The 21,946-nt window shown below is 36.4% G+C and overlaps 1 protein-coding gene across 3 annotated transcripts in view; it reads left to right on the forward strand.

Annotated features, from left to right (window-relative positions):
• Cdh6 (cadherin 6) overlaps positions 1-20,819 on the forward strand; it is a 119,280-nt gene extending 98,461 nt beyond the window's left edge. For all 3 annotated transcript variants that reach the window (XM_027936238.2, XM_071612629.1, XM_071612631.1), the window contains 7 exons: positions 2,560-2,747; positions 4,278-4,531; positions 9,417-9,553; positions 12,263-12,384; positions 13,456-13,573; positions 13,698-13,949; positions 19,067-20,819. In XM_027936238.2, coding sequence (XP_027792039.2) covers positions 2,560-2,747; positions 4,278-4,531; positions 9,417-9,553; positions 12,263-12,384; positions 13,456-13,573; positions 13,698-13,949; positions 19,067-19,557 — 1,562 coding nt within the window. In that variant the 3' untranslated portion in view covers positions 19,558-20,819. The remainder of the gene's footprint in view (positions 1-2,559; positions 2,748-4,277; positions 4,532-9,416; positions 9,554-12,262; positions 12,385-13,455; positions 13,574-13,697; positions 13,950-19,066) is intronic.
• Positions 20,820-21,946: the final 1,127 nt, after the last annotated feature.

The raw sequence follows: 21,946 nt of genomic DNA on the forward strand, positions 1-21,946 counted from the left end.
TCAAAAATGTTTATTTTCCATTATCATTATTGTCAAAATTAGTGGACTTCATAAGAACTGGCACTTTTATTAAAATTATTAAAGTGAGTTGACAACACCACTTAAGCTCAGGAAGTGTGAACATTTATGTTCCTCCCTTGGTAATTAGCTGAGCGATTTCTGATATGGCTGTTGTAAAAACAGCATCATTATTTTCTTTTTCCTTATTAAAAAAGACTGCCAGAGACATAAATTTGCTTGCACAGAACATATGTATACAAGCATGCTGCTATTTGTTAGGAAAAACTTGTCTTTATGTTTTGTGAACTTAATCAGGCATATAATCTCCTTTAAATCCTCACAAAGCTTCATAAGGAAAGGATTTATCATTTTCCTGTTTCTAAAAATATAACTGTGGAAGTAACTATGTACTTAATCCATTTATAATCATAAATAGTTTTCTACATTATGGTTAATTGAGATACCAAACGCCATCTATAACATCATTAACTCTTATGATTAGGCAGGAGGAAGAAACAACACTCATCAATGCTGAGTTTGTATCAAGCGTATGCTTGATTCTTTCACATAGAGCCGCCCAAGTGGGGACCAGTTTTAATGCATTTTCCTCCACGAACACAATCTCGTAAGAAAGTTATCTCAATTATTAAATAGAAAACCCACTTACTTCATCACAGCATTTTCTAAAAACTGTAGAATGGAGAATCACATAGATCATTAAAAAGTAGTTATATTTTTTTTCAAGAATTTATTCAGAGTTAGCAACATAGAAGAGTAGCTAATTTCTGATAAAAGAGGTGTAAGAAATGTTTTCTGAGTGCTAAAATTTCCCCCCAAAAACCTGAAAATATCAAGATCACCAACATTTTTCCCAAAAATCTCCTCTTCAGTGTGGCAGTCCCCTGGGGAGGGTTATGTTGGGCTTCACCAGCATCTTGGTACCAAGGGGACGTGTAACTACTCTTTCTTCACTTAGCCTGTGTCTTGTTATGTGACATTGCATTGAATATAGAAAGGCGCAGGAGGCCCTTAAAATGGAAGTTGAAGACATTAGAGAAACACTTAACCCATTTTATCATTTTACCAAGGATGAGCCCAATACTCAGGAAATTAATATTATTCAAGAACCCTATTTTAGTGGTGGCACAGTCTGGTTTTGGTTTTTCCAAAACCATTTGCATGAATGGTTGACAAAGTGTAATATATGATAATAGACTAACTTTCTGTTTCACTAGTTTATTTTTGTTTTAGTTTTAATTAAATGATGTCCTTTCAGATCTAAACTGAAATTCACATGTAGTCTTCTTAAACTAATTTTGTAAGAAGAGGATGTAAGGAAAATTCTTATCTACAAAATAGAAGTTTTGAATTAATAATACAAACATAATCATGGGAGAAACCTATGCATAGATAAAAAATTATAATAAAATTTTAAAGAGTTGGTTATTAAAAATTTGCTTTATCACTCAGTGTATTTATCTATATCCCTAATTCAGCAACTAAATCCAGATATGTATATGAGTAAAAGGATATATTCTTTAGACATATTCACCAAATTGCTATAATTTACTTGCACCTTCTGCTAATATTAACAGAAAGAACTTTTTAAAAGAACACCTAGTAATTGACTTCAAGTCACAGTTCTGGCTAAGTTCTTCTCTCCTCTTTCTGATTGATTAGATTAACAGGGGGCATTGAAAACTTGTGGTTTCTCTTATAGAATTCAATCATTTTCATAATGACACCATAAACTTAGAAGCCTGCTTACAGAACAAGATAAATGCTCTCCATTTGCAAGGATGCAGATCATGAAATAGATGGGGGGAAATTTTTTTTGTACCAGGGATTGAACCCAGGGGCACTTAATCACTGAGCCACATCCCCAACCCTTTTATATATATATAACCTATTTAGAGACAGGGTCTCGCTAAGTTGCTTAGAACTTCGCTAAATTGCTGAGGCTGGCTTCAAACTTTTGATCTTCCTGCCTCAGCCTTCTGAGCCACTGGGATTACAGGCATGCACCATCAGACTCAGCAGAAGAAATATTCTTAACAATCATGACAGTGAAGATATAAGGAGAATAGGGCACCGTTAATTATGTTGAAGAAAGAATGAATCTGCCTCCATCCATGTCCTAAAGGACTCTTAAAAAATGGGTTTTGTTTTTACCCTAATCCCCGCCCTTATCCACAGTCTTTGCTTTTTGCAGTTTCACTTACCTGGTGGGTGTCAACCACAGTCCAAAAATATTAAATAAAATATTCCAGCATCAACAACTCCTAAGCTTCAAATAACTGACTATAGTATAATTGTTATAATTGTTCTAGCTCTTATTATCAATTATTATTATCTTTTACTGTGTCTCATTTGTAAATTAAACTGATCATAGGTATGTATATATGAAAAAACAGAACGTACTGGTTATAGGATTTAGTACTACCTGTAGCTTCAGGCATCCACTGGGGGTCTTAGAACACATTCCCCATGAATAAGAGATTACTTATGACATAGCATTCTTAGTCTGTGTTTGACTCACATCTGTCTGGTGATTAATAGGTACATATCAATTTAAAACCCCTGAATCTTCTCCACCGGGTACACCAATTGGCAGGATCAAAGCCAGTGATGCTGATGTTGGAGAAAATGCTGCAATTGAGTACAGCATCACAGATGGTGAGGGGCTGGACATGTTTGATGTCATCACCGACCAGGAAACCCAGGAAGGAATAATAACTGTCAAAAAGGTAATGCCACCTCTTAAATCTCATACAAATAAACATGCTTTTCTCTGGTTCCCAAGTTACCAGGGGCAGTTAACGTCTCATATAAACATTCCTTTAGATTCTGAGTTTGTTATTTTAGGAAAATGCCAATTCTAATGATATTAAGACCTCTTGCATTGGCTTTTGGGGGTCTAAATAATTTTATGCCTTCATTAATACCATACTTTTAATAGCTTTTATATACAAACAAAAATATGAAAAATTGTGCTGTATATGTGTCATAAGAATTTTAATGCATTCCACTGTCATGTATTTAAAAAATAAAATCAATTAAATATTAAAACAGCAAAAAAGAATCTCCTAAGTAAATAAATAATATAAACAAATGATATACATAAAAAAACATGGAATATGTAATATAAATGAACAATAAGGAAGGAGACAGTGCCAGATATTATTCTATGTCCTGGAGATGCAATGGCACCTACAAATGGTCTCTGCTGTCATGGAACTTCCAGTTCATAGGGGAGGAAAAAATAGAAAGCAAGAAAACAAACCAATAAATGTGTAACTAAAAATTGTAATAGGTATGTTAAAGGAAAAGAGTAATTCACATAGTGATCCAGATGACCTGAATTAGAGAAGATATGTAAAGACCACATATTTAAGTGATACAAATTTTCTGCAACTACTTTAAGCTCTTTTCTGAAACAGGATGATAATAAATCTTTTATGTCCCAAATTCCTCTTATTTGCCAATGTACTTATGCATTAATTTAACCCCTCCCAAAACTAGTGCCACAGTGTGGCAAAAGCTAAAAACCAATAAATTGTATGTTTTGAGGCTAAACACATTAATTTGGTTGATTTTTTTTATGATTCCCATTTTATCAGGTATAGTGTAATATCTTCTCCCTCCTTTAGCACACAGTTGTGTTTGCTGGTAAATATAAACATAGGTGGATATAAATAACAAAAATTTTCCCCTTAAGCTCATGTCCTAATATCTGGAAACACAATAAAACATGTTTAAGTGACACTGAGACCAATGTTTTATATCATAATATAATTAGGAAGCCCATTAGTGTGCATTAATCTTTTTAATTTTCTTAGTGCCTGATAAGATTTGAACTAAAATTTTGCCTAGCCAACTAAATCACATTCACTAACGTCTTGATTAATTATCTTTCTAGTGAGCCTTGTCATATTCCCATCTAAAATTAAAAGTCAGCAATAAGCATTTGGGTTTGTTGTGTCTCCAAAAGCAAAAAGTTTCTTTCTAAAGATTTTTAACAACAATGATTATTATTCCTCTCTTTGGTCAATAATTAGCTCCGTGCCCTTATCAAGATGTCATTTGGAATATTTTATTAACTCATGCAAAAAAAAAATTTAATCTATTTTATCTGAATGAGGAATAGGGAAACCATATGCAAACTTGCAGTTCCCATTGCTGGCTACACCTTAGAATCACCGGAGGAGGTTTTTGAAAGTATAGATTACATCCCCACCTCAGGTATTTGCCTTAAATATGTCACTTTCCTCCCCAAGTTTTTGGACTTCGAAAAGAAGAAAGTGTACACCCTCAAGGTGGAAGCCTCCAATCCCCACGTGGAGCCCCGATTTCTCTACCTGGGTCCGTTCAAAGATTCAGCCACTGTGAGAATTGTGGTGGAAGATGTGGATGAGCCTCCAGTCTTCAGCAAACTGGCCTATGTCCTACAAATAAGGGAAGATGCTCAGATTAACACAACAATAGGCTCCGTCACAGCCCAGGATCCAGATGCTGCCAGGAATCCCGTCAAGTAAGCACACTCCTGCACCATCTCTGTCATATATCTCTACCAATTTATATTCAAATATCCACCTGCACCTTAGAAAAAGAGGAATGGCTTTTTTCCAATTAAACAGTTGTGTTTTCCTGAAAAAACTACTCCAAATATCACCTTTGACTCTGTACTCACTGCATAAAGATTATTTTAGCAGCAGCATGAAGCTAAAATACACAAAAATTGAAAGGAAAAAAAAAAAAAAGATGAGCTCAAGATGTATACTGCTTGCACTGGAGGTAGTGTGAGGTAATGCAACTCAGTGTCCTGGGCTTTCTTTAAGGTTCAAGATTTTCCTAGGGTTTAAGATCGTCAAAGTAGAATGGAGAAAATAACAAACTAGGCACTGGGCTTGAGAGTCTGTTTTCCAAGTGCTGGAAGAACCTATCATGTAACACTTAGAGGCAGAATTATGCTCCATTTGGTTGCATAACTTTTCCTCTTGCAGATGTAAATAAAAACAAGAACCATTTCATGCTATATGTCTGTGAAATCCAGGGGAAATTAATAAAGCAGAATCCAAATTTATGCTATGTAAGTAAGCTCTGTTTTCCCTGTACTTCCCTGACACCTTAGTTGTAAATCATGTGTTCCAGAAAGCCTCATTGCTCTTGGGGACCACTAATGCTCTGAATATTGTAGAATCTTATGAAAATACTGGAGTCTAGCAACCTCCAACCTTCAGCCAGTAACTAAGGTGACTAATGAGAAAAGTGCTAAGCCGAATATCATTGTGTAAATTATTTCTCATAAATATAGTAAGCAAACAAAAATGCTGTATGAGCACTCTTGTGAATCCCACAAATATATTCTGGTCAGGTCATCTACCATATGTCAGGCATGTCCTGGAACTAGGGAATACTAGACACAAAGTCCTGATTGCAGGGAGCTTATAGAAAGAAATAAAAAATTGATAAATATGTAATGTGTCTGGTGAAAATAAATTATAAGCAGTAAAATAGAGCAGAGTATGGAAACAGAGACTCAGTGAGGTGCTATTTCATATAGTGTGGTCAAGCTCAGTGGTAGGGAATCAATGGACAAAGATTTGAATGAAACGAAGAAATGAAGTATGCTAACATCTGGGGGAAGACCATTCCCAGAAGGGGTAGAGCAGGGGTGAGGCCTGATATCAGCTCTTGCTTTGTGTGTTGAAGGAGTAGCAAGGAGGCCTGTGCTGCTAGAAGACAGTGAGGGAAGAGAGGCCAGGTAGGAGGCAACAGGGAGGGCTGGATGGCGGAGGTGAGCGTGGCAGGTCCTATGTGGCCCTTATAGTCCATGGTAGAGACTGGACTTTCTTCTGACTGAGTTGAGAAGCCACTGAACACTTTGAGTAGAAGCATTACCTAATGCAAAGCTACTTTTTAAAATGATCACTGGGTTGCTACATGATGGATGTTACTGCAGATAAAACAATTTGAGGCTGTAAGGCAATTGTTTTCCAACTTTTTAGCCATCGAGACCTCTTTGTTTCCATGAAACTTATGACACCCCCACATCTAAAATACAAAAATGCCTGACTTATTTTCAAGCAAATAGACTTGTTATATCATTCTACTGGAGTTTCTATAAGATACCTTGGATTGGACTGTGTCAACCCAAAGCAGCCACATGTGAGCCTTTGGATCAAGTATTTCTTCATCCATGCTTAATATTATTAATAAGGAAAAGGAAAGATGGCTTTCACTCCCATAGCACAAGTGAATCAAGTGCTCTCACAATTATTATCTCATTTGGAGTATATTCTAACTGCATAAGGAAAAATATCTTAGCAAATCAGTGTCAAGTCCAATTTAAAAGTGTTAATGCTCAAAGTTTACAAATACAAGCTTCACTTACCTCTTGAATAGATCAACTTGTTTTTAATTTAAGAGACAATGTCTTTTGGGAATATAGGCTATATACTTCTATATCTATGTTACTTTTTATATGAAATACCATTTTTACCCACTGTATTACTTCATGTTTTATGAAAGGAAGTAGTTAGTTTGTCAAACTGGGTTAACTGTTAGTTAATTTTAAAGGTTTTTTTTGTTTTGTTTTGTTTTGTTTGTTTTGTTTGCTTCCAGACTTCCCTTGGTGCATATGGATTTGATATACAAATATAGATTTAAAGCTAGAAATACACCTAGATATATTGGTATAGAAATATATGTTCCAGTGATTCCTTTTCTAGGATAAAAGTCATTCTTATATTAGGAAAGTACAACTACATATAGTTTTAGGTTATTCTAAGCATAAATATTGAACAACTAGGTTCTATGTAGTAGTTAGGTGAACAATTAAGATCCTTCTTCCCCAAACATTGATTTATTGTTAGGCAGCTATAATATTTAATTATTTAATCACAAGAACATAATTTTCTTCCAACAATTTTTATCACCAATGCCTTTTGAAACCCATGAAAGAATCTTATGTCACTATTAATACCTACTGTGAAAAATTTGCATGCAAACACACCTCCTTTCCCAGCCCAGAGATCTTCCTGCCCTGAGGATACGTTAGAAGACAAATTATTTAATCACAAATACACTGAAGCCAGGGTGGGGGCGGTGGTTTGAGGACATCTCAGCAGAATGATCTGCTACAATCATAATGGGATTGATTACCTTGCTTTCTATTAGTGATGTTTACAATCAATGTTTATAGATGGTAAATGTCTCTGTTATAAATTGAAATTGCTTTAGGGAAAAACAAAAAGCAAATAAGGCTTTATGTAAAAGAATTTTTCATACAGAAAGTGGACATTTTAGATTTTTCTGCTAATTTTTTAATCTCCCAATTAGGGGAAAATAATACAAACTTCAGTATTTCTTAAATAGTTCCTCTTCCTTTAAAATTTAAAGCTGCCTTCAATGAAAACTTTCTCACTGCTTACCCTTTATTTCAAGACTTGATGGAAAAAAAATATGATTACTTGTAAAACTTTAAACTGTAACAGGAGGCAAAGAGACAAAGAACAAAAAAAGATTACTGCTGTATATAATTGTAGCAGCTTATACAGGCACTAAGCGGCACTTCTTAAGCTTGACATTTTTCATGAGAGAAAAAATATGTTTGTAGATAATTATTGAATGTCTCACAAAGTCTATGATTATTGAGATTTCCTTTTGGTAATTAACTATGTGTTATAAATATTTATCATCCTCAAATTTAAAATGAAGAAAGGTGTAAATTCAATGTTGTTGCCTAAATTCTTAGTAAACGTTGATTCATGACAGATAGGGCAAATGCAATAGCTTTTTCATCTGTTTCCACTGTTTTTGATAATAAAAATCATTGGATTACATACACTGAAACTAAAATTCCAACCCAACTTGTACCTATTGTAAACTTCATTAATTCTGTTTAAAGTCAGATTTAAATAGCCTACAATAACTGAATGTCTATTTCATCTAGACACCTGCTAGATGACAAAAATAAATTTTACTAAGGTAAAACACATTGTTTATTATAACTCACTATTTACATTGTAAATAAAAATGATTCCTTGAAATAACATTTTGGACATAGTATAATATTATCAATTAGTAACAATTTTTCCCAGAGCATTCATAATAATTCCATATTTCCAACTAGTTAAATCCTTTGCCTGAATTGTATTTCTAAATGACATGCATAAAGCTCCTATCATAAGTTTTGAGAATCCATCTAAAATGCACATTTTCTACAGCCCTTAACATCAACTTTCTTCAGTGTTTTCTCTTAAATGCCTGTTTGCTCATAAACATGCATACGTAAATACTTTTTCACCTTACATGGCTATTCTAAAAAACATAAAAAATACATACATATGTAAATAAATTTTTTAAAAATTGATGGTAAACTTGTAAATAAGATTAGATTTTCAAAATCTATGAGTCTTCTATCAATATCAGGGTTGAAAACTCTGTCCTTTGGTTTCTAAGACATCACTTTTGTTCTTTGAATATCTCCAAATTCCCCTTCTTAACTGTTCAGCTCTTGCTCTGATCCAACCACTGTTCTGTCCTGGTGGGTCTTTGTTCTCCTATTGGTGCTATCAGTGATCCTGTCCTTAGTGTTTTCCCCTTTCACTGGATGTTGAATGAGAAATCTAGGTTGTCAGTCCAGATCTTTATCCTGTGCATCCAACTAGGTATCTTCCCCTGGATCTTCCTCAGGCACCTCAACCTCAATGCATTAAAAATGGAACTGAAGGCAGTCCCCAAAACCTGTTTTTCCTCCTCTTCCATCAGCTTGTGGCAGAACCATCCAACCATTCTCTTCCATTCAACCTGCAATCTTTGCTAAACATGATTTAGACTATGATACTACCTTGCTTGGAAACCTTTGGTAAAATTATGGTGAATTTAGAATAAAGCCCAGCTCTTCATGAAGCCAACCCATCATTTCCACAGCCTGGACTCTGGATACCTCTCCAATCTCATCTCCTACCTCCTTTTCCTTCTTCACTAAGCTTGGCCACACTAATTTTCCTTTGCTTCTTACCAAAAAAAAATAATAATAATTAAATGAATAACAGAAAAATAACCAATGCCCTACATTATACACAAATACACATACACATTCTGAGCTCTATAAACATGAGTTTAAAATACAAAATATGTAATTACCATAAAAACTTGATCCAAATTATATATTTAAAAAAAACTGTAGAGGTGACCCTTAAAAGCATGCACGTTGTTCTAGTGAGCTTACTAATAACACCTCAATCGTAAAGAACTGATTTCTCAGGATATTTTGCTTAATATTAAGTTCTAGGTATTTAAATATGCAGTATAAGTAGAAAGAAATTCATATGACATATATGCTGGATATTGCTTTTTGATGTGAGGATAGCAATTGCAAAGCCTTTCTAAATTCCACCCTGCATTTTCAGGTATTCTGTTGATCGACACACAGATATGGACAGAATCTTCAACATTGATTCTGGAAATGGTTCAATTTTTACATCAAAACTTCTTGACAGAGAAACACTACTGTGGCACAACATAACAGTGATAGCGACAGAAATTAGTAAGTACAACCTGGTACTGCTGCTGTCCCTGATTGATGGAGCGCGTGTCCCAGCTAGGGCTCATGGAGCATGGCCAAAACTCGTCACCACACGTCGATGATCCTGCTCAATATGTATTGAGGGAAAATCCCTGGAATGGTTTGAAGTGATGTTTCTTCTAACTATGTGCTGGTTCATTCCTAAATGGAGAGGAAATTGTGGAAGTTTATAGTTTGGAAACAGTGGAATGAGAGTGTGACTTGATTGAGAGTGAGACTGGATTGGTACTATTAGATTTGATTCTAAAATGCATGTAAGTTAGAGCATTACAGAAACAGCTGGAAAAAAATGGACTTTCGAACATTGCAAAGACAGAGGAGGAAAAAAAGAGTTCAAGTGTCTTTAAAATGTAGACATGGTCTAGAAATCTTGTGAATATTTATTCCTCAAACTTTCTTAGAATTTCCATTTTGAAATTTGTACAGAATTAAGAGGCAAAAATGATCATTTTTCCATAGTATAACAAAGTAAGCAATACAGATCACCAAGTAATCAATAAAATGTTCAGAATGAATTTTATGGTTCTCCCTGTGAAAACTAAGGCAAAGAAACACAGCCCCAAAAGAATACTTCAAATAAAATGATTATACTCAATGAAAATTAATATGAATTATAAACACAATGTTTGGACTGAGATACATGAAATAAAAAATGGTCTTTAACATAATGTTTTAGTGTTTAAAACTAGACTTCTAAATGATAGCTATATTTAGTTTTTGTTTTTAATTCTTAAAGTTCAACACATTTTCATCTCAGTTGGTTATCTAAAGTGAAACATTCCATATCAAATAGTCCATTGCAGTTATATTTTGTCAACATAACTCATGAGATTTGAAGTAGCTGAAGGATATGGGGTGGTATAATAAGTAACCAATATGGGCCAATGAAGCCCTACTTTTGATAGTGACAAGGACAACTCATTAGACATTTGTATCCACTGTGGATACCAGTAGCAGTGCACCGTTAAAGCTTGAAAATTACAAAGTTATTGTCCACTGAGAAGGACTGTTTTTCAAAACATCATGAAATTCACTTCATAAGTATTTTAAGCTTTCTGCCTTAAAATCCTGTTTTTAGGATTTAATGTTTCTGTGACACATTTGAAAGTATTAGTAATTCAGACCTTTAAAAATTCATATTTAGCCACTCTAACTTTGGAACAATAGTGTGAGTAAAATGTCGGACACAAAGGATTTTCAGAATCTTATTGTCACAACCTCTGAACTATCTTTGATGTGTCAAAAATCAAGAGTTTGTGTAAAGTCAGTTCACTCCCACTATGAGGCCTCTGCGCTTGCTGCTTCCTCTGCCAGGACCTCCAGAAATACCTAAGTGGCCTAATGTTTCTCTTCAGTCTCATCTCTGGGCAAATGGTGACTCATCAGAGAAGCCATTTCTTGTCATCCTATTTAAAGTAATACCAGCCGGGCTACGGAGGCACATGCCTGTAATCCCAGAAGCTCAGGAGGCTAAGGCGGGAGGATTATAGGTTTAAAGCCAGCCTCTGCAAGTTAGTGAGGCTGTAAGCAACCTAGTGAGACCCTGTCTCTAAATAAAAAAATAAAAAGGGCTGGGGATATGGCTCAGTGGTTAAGCACCCTAGAGTTCAATCGCTGGTACAAAAAAATAAAATAAAATAAAAAGTAACACCCTTGTCTGTCTCAATCCCTTTTCCATTTAATTTCTCCATAGCATTGACCATCTGATAGGTTATATACTTACATGTGTACAGCTTGTCTATTCCAATAGTAGAATAACTCTCCAGGAAGCAAGCTAATTTTATGCTCCCTTGTTTCCCAGCACCCTAAACAATGGCAGCACATATGAATCTTAGATGGTCTAATATTAGTATTAGAATTTTTATTAATGTTAGCATTTAATGAAGTGAGCCAACAGATAGATATAAGAGTGAAATAGATGGAAAGGGTGAGGCAAGAGATTTTAACTCCTGATTCCTGTACCAGCAATGTCTTTCAACTAACCAGGAGAATATAAAAGACAAACAAAATACTTCATATCTTAAGACATTGTCTGCACTCAACCATTATCCAAGGTGAATAACCTGGACGTTGGAATCAGACAGACCCAAGTTTGAACCTAGGCTCAACTTCTTACTTATCTCTGTGAAGGTGGATAAATTACTTAACTTCTCTGTGCCTCAGTTTCCTCATCTATAAAATAGGAGCAATAACTGTATCTACCTCAAAAGTGTGTAAGTGTCAAGTCAGCTAATCCAGTACAGTTCTTAGCATGATGTCCAGCTCTTATTCAGCACTCACACAAAAACTAAGACCAGTAACATATGTTGATATCCTGTGGTTCATGCATTTCTCACCTTCCTTTTGTCCATGTTTTTCCTATCTTCCTGCTTTGTTGGTGTCCTTGAAAATCTACCTCTAAAATGCCTATTCTTACTTTGTGTGGCTTTATTATGCAGATGTAATCATATCAACACAAGTAGGAATTTCCACCAGGTGTATCAACTGTAGAAGAACCAAACCATTCCATTCTTTCTCATGTCCGCAGTGGTGCTCAATGCCTCTATAGTATTCACAGCAGCCAAGGGGAATCTATGTGTGAATAAGGAGGAAAGAGAGAGGGAATGTTGTCCACAGGGAACTGGCGATCAACATATAAATGCCTATTTCTTTCTTTTTGGTATGTGGCAGATAATCCAAAGCAAAGCAGCCGAGTACCTCTATATATTAAAGTTCTAGATGTCAATGACAACGCCCCAGAATTTGCTGAGTTCTATGAAACCTTTGTCTGTGAAAAAGCAAAGGCAGATCAGGTAAGTTTCATCAGAAAGTACATTCAAGTTGAAAGATTCATTTAAGTCTTCTAATAATTCATATGATACACAGATCTGAGGGCTAGTTTTGAATTATCAATGAAGTGAGTGCTAAGAAGATTAATACCATAAATAAGAACTAGGGTGAATGTTTAAATTGCATAAGAGAACAAACAGTTTTTAAGAACTGGAGGTTCATCACTCCTGAAGACTGACGCTGATACCAAATCGGTCTTTTTCATTAAAATAGATGATTCACAGTGTTACTGGAAAAATCTTTATTGGCGAACAGATAGTTAATTATCATATCTTTTTTGAAAGTAACAACTAGGACATACTTTATAATTGCCTATAATTCATAGTTTTACTTATTTACATTGTCCATCTGTACAAGTAATACAGATTCATGAATGTTTTACCATTTTACCCATTTGTTGCCACCTGAAATAAGTCTTTGCTGCCAGTTATATAAAAATTATGTTCCAGTTGGTCAAAATAGAAGTGCACTATTAAAGTACATGGGAAAGTGGGAAGTGGAAGCTGTGTTTTATATGCTAATTTTCTTTTTAGTTTTTTGCCAGTTAGTAGTTTATATCCATGCCAAGATTGCACTTCTAAACAGGCTGTCCAATGAGTGCTTCCATTTAGTCCTGTTTCAAGGCTGTTTCATTCATTGTGGTATTTTATAACTTTGTATCACTTCCCATCAGTGTTTCTCAACCAGGGAGGGGATATTTACCTGGGGCTATTTGGCAATGACTGGAGATATTTTTTGATTGCACAATTAGGAGGGTACTTCTGACATCTAGAGGCTAGAGACCAGGGTTGTTGCTAAACACCCTACAATGCACAGAACAACACCCCACAGGAAGGAATTATCCCATGCTCTGTGGCTATCCATCTAGCCCTTCAGTTCTTTGAACAGAATGGATTTGTTGGAAGTTTTTAAAAGCTATGATTTTTAATTAGAAGTAAAAAAAAAATCATAAAATCAAGCAACTCACTACAAAACTATAAGAAACACTTGTGAATTATCAGAACTTTATAGCAGCCATATGGTTTTTATTTCAGTTGATTCAGACTCTACGTGCTGTTGATAAGGACGACCCTTACAGTGGACACCAATTCTCCTTCTCTTTGGCCCCTGAAGCAGTCAGTGGCTCAAACTTTACCATCCGAGATAACAAAGGTAAATAAGTTCATTACTTTCTCTATCGATGTATCTATACATACAACTATCAATTCCCATCATAATTGGTCCAATACATGATGTAGTGTCCATGTACACTTAACACTTTGCTTTTTGGTTCCAGACAACACAGCAGGAATCTTAACTCGGAAAAATGGCTATAATAGACACGAGATGAGCACCTACCTCCTGCCTGTGGTCATTTCAGACAGCGACTACCCAGTCCAAAGCAGCACTGGGACAGTGACTGTCCGGGTCTGTGCATGTGACCACCATGGGAACATGCAGTCCTGCCACGCGGAAGCCCTCATCCACCCCACAGGACTGAGCACAGGGGCTCTGGTGGCCATCCTTCTATGCATCGTGATCCTACTAGGTAAACTGCTTCTCCCTGCATCTTATCTCCCCTTGGTGAGGGGCACACACTGTTACTGTGACACTCTAGATTTTTCCGCCTCCCCCATTAAGGCATACAGCCTGATCTAGGTGAGTAGAGTTATATGCTGAGAATCTGTGTTGTTCAAACATGAACTCATTTTGTTTGAAATGGCTTTGGAACTTGCCCATATCTTTGCTTGCCCGGGGAATTGGTCCACCAAAAGAGCATCTTGTCTATCAGACTGGAAATGAATCTCAGGGGGATTCAAGGGCTATATACATATGGCCTTTTCATTTCATTTGTAGTTGAATGTTTAACTTGGCAAATATTGTTAAATTTGAAAGAGTGAAAGTCACCCAGCATGGAGGATGTGGTGAAGGCCACTTCTATAAAGGTAAAGTTTATGATCAATGGAAAAGTAAAAAGAATAGTGTCATGACTTTTTCTCTCTCATACAGGAAAAATTAAAGTATGAAATTTTCTTTAACCCAGTAAACTTATTTTGATCTACCCACTTAAATGACTATTTTCTTAGCTTTGCTCTCCGGTTATCGCATACAAAATGTCTAATATTTTCACATCCCCAGTAGTAAGAAACTTCTGTGATTAAGGGAACAAACCAGAGACTCCAAAGAAATGAATGTAATAGAAATGAAAAGCAAGGTTTATCAATCAGGTCCATGACTGTGAACTAAGAAAGGAAATGTTAATTAATACCACCCTTCCAAAAACAAAAGCAAGATTTGTAAAGCTTGCCTATGCAATGAAAAAAATAAATGAAAATAAAAGTCAGAAGTTGAGTCACCTAGATTACACAGGAGGAGAAAGTCTTTTAAGAAAATAAAGACAGAGTCATCCCAAGAAGAGTAAAAGAGGACCTATGTGTCTCTAAGAACAGAACGCTTAGGGATCCCTGCCCAAGAGCTTCACATTCCAAATCCATGCTGCTAATTATAACAGGAGAATTGAAACTCCCCTGCAGAACCGTGGTTCCCTTTGTCAACTAAGATTTGGGCAAAGTATTTTAAGACATTTAAATAGAAACTGACAGTGAGTAAAGACAATTGGCATTTCCAATGGTGTGGGTTTATAAAACTGTTTAGAAGAGAAGGACGTGAATATTCTTTTTTAAAGGGGTATTTTCAGAAGTGCTCGGCTGTCAGGGTTATACTCATGCATGCAGACTCTTTTTGTAGTCCATGGAAGGAGAGCCAGCTTTCATCTGCTAAATCAGATTTTTCCTTTCCTTCATCATCAATCCATTTTCTCCTCTTCCTTTTCTTCCTTCAAACTAGCTTACTTCTCTGTTCCCTTTTCATTTCCTTCCTCCAAGTGAATTCACTGTCTCTTCATTATAACTAATTGACCTCAATGCCTCCCATATCTTGTCTATTCTTTTGGGGGTTCTATACCCAATAAAAAAAAAGGAAGAAAATGGGATTTAACCTTAACTAACTCCTGGCAACACTGTGCTGTTCCCTCTTTTTACAGATAAGAAAATAGGCTCACAAAGGTCACACCATTTTACACTAACCCAGATCTGCAAATCTCCTCGTTTTATGATGTGATTTAAGCACAAACTTACCCAAGTGCCCTCACCTTAAGCTAGATGCTGGGCAAGGAGCTGTACTAATGTTTTTCTCACTCCTCAGAAGCACCTGGTATATATTTATCTGCACTTTAAACATCAAAGCTGAGGATCCAGGATGCAAAGGCACGTGGTCAAGTCACACTTGTAACAGGTGGTGGAACTAAGTTCCAAATCCAGGTTTTCTCCCTCGAGGCTGGGTGCTTCCACACTGCACTCCACTTTCCTGCAGCCCTGTGGAATGCAAGGTGATTTCTGGCTGAAAGAGGCCAAACTTAAGTGGGACAATTGAAGAAATGTAGGCAAGAAGAGGAAAATTACATTGATATATGAGGAAATCCAACATCAAGAAAGTGAATCAGGCTGGAGCTGTTGCTTAGTGCTTAGAGTGCTTACCTAGCCCACCTGAGGCCTCGGGTTAATCCTCTGCACCACCAAAGAGAGAAAAAAGTAGACCATGTGGCATCTAGTATTTACAAAAATGTGACAATTATATCTCATGTCTCTACAGCACTTCAGAGTTTGCAAAACTTTACATTTATTAACTCATTCCTGACAACAATGCCAAGTACTGTGTTATTTCTTCTCTTTTAAATATAAAAGAACAGACTTTAAGGGGCTGGGGTTGTAGCTCAAAGGTAGAGGGCTCACCTAGCATGTGTGAAGCACTAGGTTTGATTCTCAGCACCGCATATAAATAAATTAACTAATTAAATAAAAGTCCATCAACAACTAAAAAAATTTTAAAAAAGGAAAACAGACTTTAAAAGTCAAATCATTTAAGTTAAGCTGGATCTGATAATCTTCTAGTTTTATGATAGAATTTGAACACTAAATTTGCCCAAGTGCCTGCATCCACACTCAAATCTCACTGCTATTCTCTGGCCCCGTAACAGTAGGGAAAAAGGAGACTCAGTTTCTGGTAAGGGCATTTCATAGGTATATTACCTTTTTAGAATGTTACTCCTCATGCTTAGAAATTACGTTTTCAGTTTATAAAAGTTAGCTTTAGAAAGATCTCCCTTCTAGATGATTATATTGAAGCAATTTTGGTTCAGATGTGCTTTGGGCTAATAAGAAAAAAATATAGACAATTTTAGCTATACAAGAATTAAGCTGTGAATAAATGCCTTTGAATTGTTTAACGTGATTTCTCTGGTCTAGATGGTTGTACTTTTAGATGTACATAAAACTAGAATAAAAGATCTAGGTACCTTAAGCTGGAAAAGAATCAGGAAATGTTAGTCACCTGCTATCTTGCCTTAAATAAGTGAAAGAACTCATGCATGTCAGAGTGGAATTCTTTGAGGGATATTTGGCTTGGTTCTCTTCTCTAATTCCAATGGTTGTCCTACTTACAGCCCTATTTTGCAAATCCATGTCACTTGTCACACTGGAAACCAATGTAAAAGTAGATCAGGGGCATCCTTCTGCCCAAAGGCCTGCAGGTTTCCACATCCATGCCCACCAAGGGAAAGATGAAAGGTATACAGAAGCCTCAGAGCCCCCTTGGAAAGTGGCCAGACCCGACTCTTCTCCTCCCCTGGGTTCCTTGTGGTTTAGCCCGTGAGCCTCCTGGCTGTTCCTCCTACTTGGCAGACACATGCCTACCTTGGGGCCTTTCCCAGAGCTCTTTCCTCTTTGCCACATAGAGCCTTGTATAACTACTCATGTCTTGGCTTAAATGGCATGACCTCCCCTCAAAAAACATGGCACAGCCCCTGAAACATGCAGATAAGCTCCTGCTCTCCTTGTACCGCTCAGTTTTTCCTTGGTTACATGGCACTTATCACCTCATAATTTCCTTCTGTAACATACATATTGTTCCCTTACTGTCTCCGTGCACCATTTCACTGTCTCCATGCATCATTTCACAGCCCTGCCCATTTATGAACTTTCACACTTAGAAAGTGGGCAGGGCTGTGTGTCTTTTTTTTTTTTTTTTTTCCAGTAGAACCTAGAACTGTATCTGGCACAGAGGAAGCTTGACATAAGTATTTATTTAAAGAGTGAATGGATATCCAGGGTGGATGTGACAAATAAGGCATCAAGATACTCCTGGCAGCAAGAGACACTACAGACAATTGCACAGCCACACACTTGACAATGGCAAAACTGCATTTCCTTTGTAAATAGAATCAAATATGCTTCAAGCATGACAGTTAAGAATGTGGGTCTTTGAGTCTGACAGCCCTAGATTTGAATGGCTCATACATGTGATATCTCTAAGCCTCTACTCTCTGGTATATAAAATGGGATTATAATGATGGCACTACTTTGTAGAGAGTCAGTACGTTGAGCACAGTGCTTGACATGGAGACAGTTTTCAATAGGTAGCCTATTATCATTATGACTATTAATGTCTGAAATTATAACATAGACACATGGGTGTACACACTTTCTTATTACATAGGTGGATGTACTCACCACTAAAAGGCCATTATTGTGAAAATTCAATCTTCACAGCTTATAAAAACTGGGCCGCATGTGGGTGTGATAGTAAAAAGACATTACTCTACTTCCTGTAATAAACTCCTCTGGACAAACCTAGGTTAATAATGCATTTTCTGCCCTGGATGGCTGTTTTCTCTGTAAGCCGTTGCTACATTTTTATTTCCCACCCATAGGTCCACTTGTAGATAGATGTGCCTCTCTACAGATAGCCAGCTTTGTTCTACCAGACCAGCTGTGAAGAAAGATCAGGAGCTATTTAAATGTACTTCTTGCTTTATCTCTAATTTGTGTTAGAAGGAAAAAGTTAAAAGAACAAACATTCTGGGTAACAAACTGATGGGCCATGCACCTTTGGAAAAAAAAAATGTAAAAGTCTCCTGTGAATGTCTGTTTCATTTAGCTTGAATAAAAATACTATGGAATGTGTATTACTATTTGGCCATGCAAGTTGGTGGATCTTGAGGTCCAAAATGACTCTCTGAATCTGGGTCTCTCCAGGAATTATCTGTAATTGTATTTCTTTGTATGTTGCGAAGGTATGCAAACATTCACATCTCTACTTTGGGTTTTAAACCAATTTTACACTTTTCTCAAGAAAAAAGAAAAAAAGAAGTTATAGTGCAAAAGTTATTTTTGATGTGGAGTTATGCAAGCCCTTCGACACATCCCAAAGGTGCCAGCCTTGTCCTCAAAACCAGTTTCAGGGCATTCTAGGTGTTTGGCATAATTTGCACCCTTATTGCGGTACTTCCACCATGGCCACGCTTTTTTTATTATTATTTTATTTCTTCTTACCGTGAAACAAGTTTGCTGTTTCAAAGCCAAAATGGAGCTACTGACAAAACATGATGTTGTTTTATCTTCTATTTAAATTATAACCTTCTTTCAAATATTTGGGGTTCTGATCTGATTATTGACAGAGGCATATGCATCCTTAAAGAAGTAAAAGTCGACTCTGCATTTTCAAGAAAACTTCTAAAATTTCACATTCAGAGCATAGTATTTCTTCCTGACATTAATTGGGCAGCAAATTAACTTTCCCTTCCCTTTCTGTTTTGTTTCCTTCTTCCAGTGACCGTGGTGCTGTTTGCAGCTCTAAGGAGGCAGAGGAAGAAAGAGCCTTTGATCATTTCCAAAGAGGACATCAGAGATAACATTGTCAGTTACAATGATGAAGGTGGTGGAGAGGAGGACACCCAGGCCTTTGATATCGGCACCCTGAGGAATCCCGAAGCCATAGAGGACAACAAATTGCGTAGGGACATAGTGCCTGAAGCTCTTTTTCTACCCCGTCGGACTCCAACAGCTCGTGACAACACCGATGTCAGAGATTTCATTAACCAAAGGTTAAAGGAAAATGACACGGACCCCACTGCCCCCCCCTACGACTCCTTGGCCACCTATGCCTATGAGGGCACCGGCTCCGTGGCCGACTCCCTGAGCTCTCTGGAGTCAGTGACCACAGATGGAGATCAAGACTACGATTACCTTAGTGACTGGGGCCCTCGGTTCAAAAAGCTGGCAGATATGTATGGAGGGGTGGACAGTGACAAAGACTCCTAATCTGTTGCCTTTTTCATTTTCCAATACGACACTGAAATATGTGAAGTGGCTATTTCTTTCTATTTATCCACTATTCCGTGAAGGGTTCTCTGTTCTACCTGTTCCAAAAGCCAATGGCTGCAGTCCTTGTGGATCCAATGTTAGAGACTTTTTTCTAGTACACTTTTATGAGCTTCCAAGGCAAATTTTTATTTTTTAGTGCATCCAGTTAACCAAGTCAGCCCAGCAGGCGTGTGTGCGAGGAGAGGACAGGGAGCAGTATTTTCACTTGTTCTCTTAGGGCGAGTTTGGAAATTGCTGGCTACCACTGGCCACTGATTTACTAGACTCCATTGCCTCAGGTCAGCAGACTGTTCCAACTGTACATTTCACATGCTAACGGGATAAGGGATTGTGCTTTATTGATAAAAATATAGTTATAGTTTTTAAAAAGTAATAATAAATAAGGAGCCACTGGAAGTCACTCCTGATATATCAGCTCATGAGGAGATAATAACCTACATAAAAGAATTTCTGTTGCAAAGTAAATGACATTCAGCCCATCCTGTTTGTGCTTTAAGAACTTTTGCTGACACCAACTATTATTCAGAACATCAAATCCACATTTTAAGATTCTCATTTCTCTTAAGGAATAAAAGCAAATGAAATGATAACATTCAAAGATAACAATAACAGAAAAGTAATAAGACTTCATTAATTTGTTATATATGAGACATGCAAGAGTTTGCCATAACACCATAGGAAGAGAAAGAGAAAATAGCGAATAATATTAACAAATGAAATGTTTAGCATATTTGAAAGTTTTGGCTACCAGTGTATTGCAGATCACTTGAAATTGTTTCAACTATCAGTAGGCTAATGACAAATAAGTATAATTGTTTAAAGGTTTCTGAAAGAATTTTTTTGAGACGAATGTTGTCTGTGCTTGTTTTCAGTATTATTCCACTATACCCAAAAGCAGCAACGTAAAGTACAATATCCTTCAGCTACTTCTCACCTAATTGACTTGGCTTAGTTACAGTTAGATTGAATGAACTCAAATCCTCCTCTTGGAGATCCAGGGAGAGGTTAGAGCTAGCCATATATGAACCTAACACTCCGCCCTTCACATCCAGAAGCATTTTCAAACTTACCCAGGTAAAGATGGACATCCCTGAGATCATTATGAAAATATACATTTCGTGTCTGGAAGATGCTTACAAACTTGGATTCCCTTCAACAAGAGTGTTTAATATTGGAATTAAAATGATAGTTGACTTTCATATGTATTAACTTTTTCCATTGTTTTTAACTTTGCTTCCATAGCAATCTTTCCATCATTGTCTCTGAACTAATGATAAAGTAATGGTCTCAAACTATGATAGAAAAGTAATGTAAAATCCACCCAATCTATTATTTCTCTAATTATGCAATTAGCATCATAGTCAGTTATTATCCAGGGGACCCAAGTGAACTGAACTAATCCTTCTGGCAGGTTCAAATCATTTATCTCATATGGCTGTTCTAATGACTTTTATCATTAGAATCTTACATCGTACAGTCATCAGAAATTTCTGAAGTACTGTAATGAAAAATTTAAAAATAGACTCTGTGTATATCTATTCATAATATATACTTGAAAACATGCTGGCTTCACTTATTAGTCTTAAGGATTTATTTTCAATTAATGTTAATCTTCTGAAGATAATCTCGATGTCATTTCCATTTGGAGATAATGGCATATCAGCATATATTTTCTATTTGGAAACATACTACTGTTCAGTTAAGTTTAAATAGGTATTTTTCCCAGGAAGTAAATGTGAGCACCTATAAAACAAGAGAAATGTGGAATTCGGGTTAAAGTGAAAATATTTTTACAACCATATTATTCCTTGTGTTTCCTAAATGGCTTCCTAATTTTTAATGGTCTGCCCTTGATTCTAACAAGTATTTCATGCTTGGCCTATTCCGAGCCTTTTTTTAAATTTAATTTTATTTTTCTAGTTCTTTATACACACAGAGCCACACACACACACACACACACACACACACTCACACACAGAGGAATGCATACTAAAAGTTACAGGAGGGCTTCACTGTAATGAATCAGTGTGTATTATAGTCACAGGTAAGTGTTGAAAAAAGATAGCTCAGTAAAATTAATTAATAAGTACTAGGTACAGCAATAGAACAGCACGTTAATCACACAATTTACTGTAAAACTAAAGAATGCTCTATCCTTGTGATTCATGTCATGTAACAAATTGAACCAAGAAAAATAGTTCAGTAGAAAAGAAAGGTATCATCAAAAGTTGTTCTTTTGAACTTTTGGGGTTAATTGGAATTCTGAGGGTTGACACTAGCAATTTCCTACATTTCAGGGCAAAGTTGATTTCTCCTTCTAAGTGAA

Source organism: Marmota flaviventris, chromosome 5, assembly GCF_047511675.1.
Source record: "Marmota flaviventris isolate mMarFla1 chromosome 5, mMarFla1.hap1, whole genome shotgun sequence".
Lineage (NCBI taxonomy): Eukaryota > Metazoa > Chordata > Mammalia > Rodentia > Sciuridae > Marmota > Marmota flaviventris.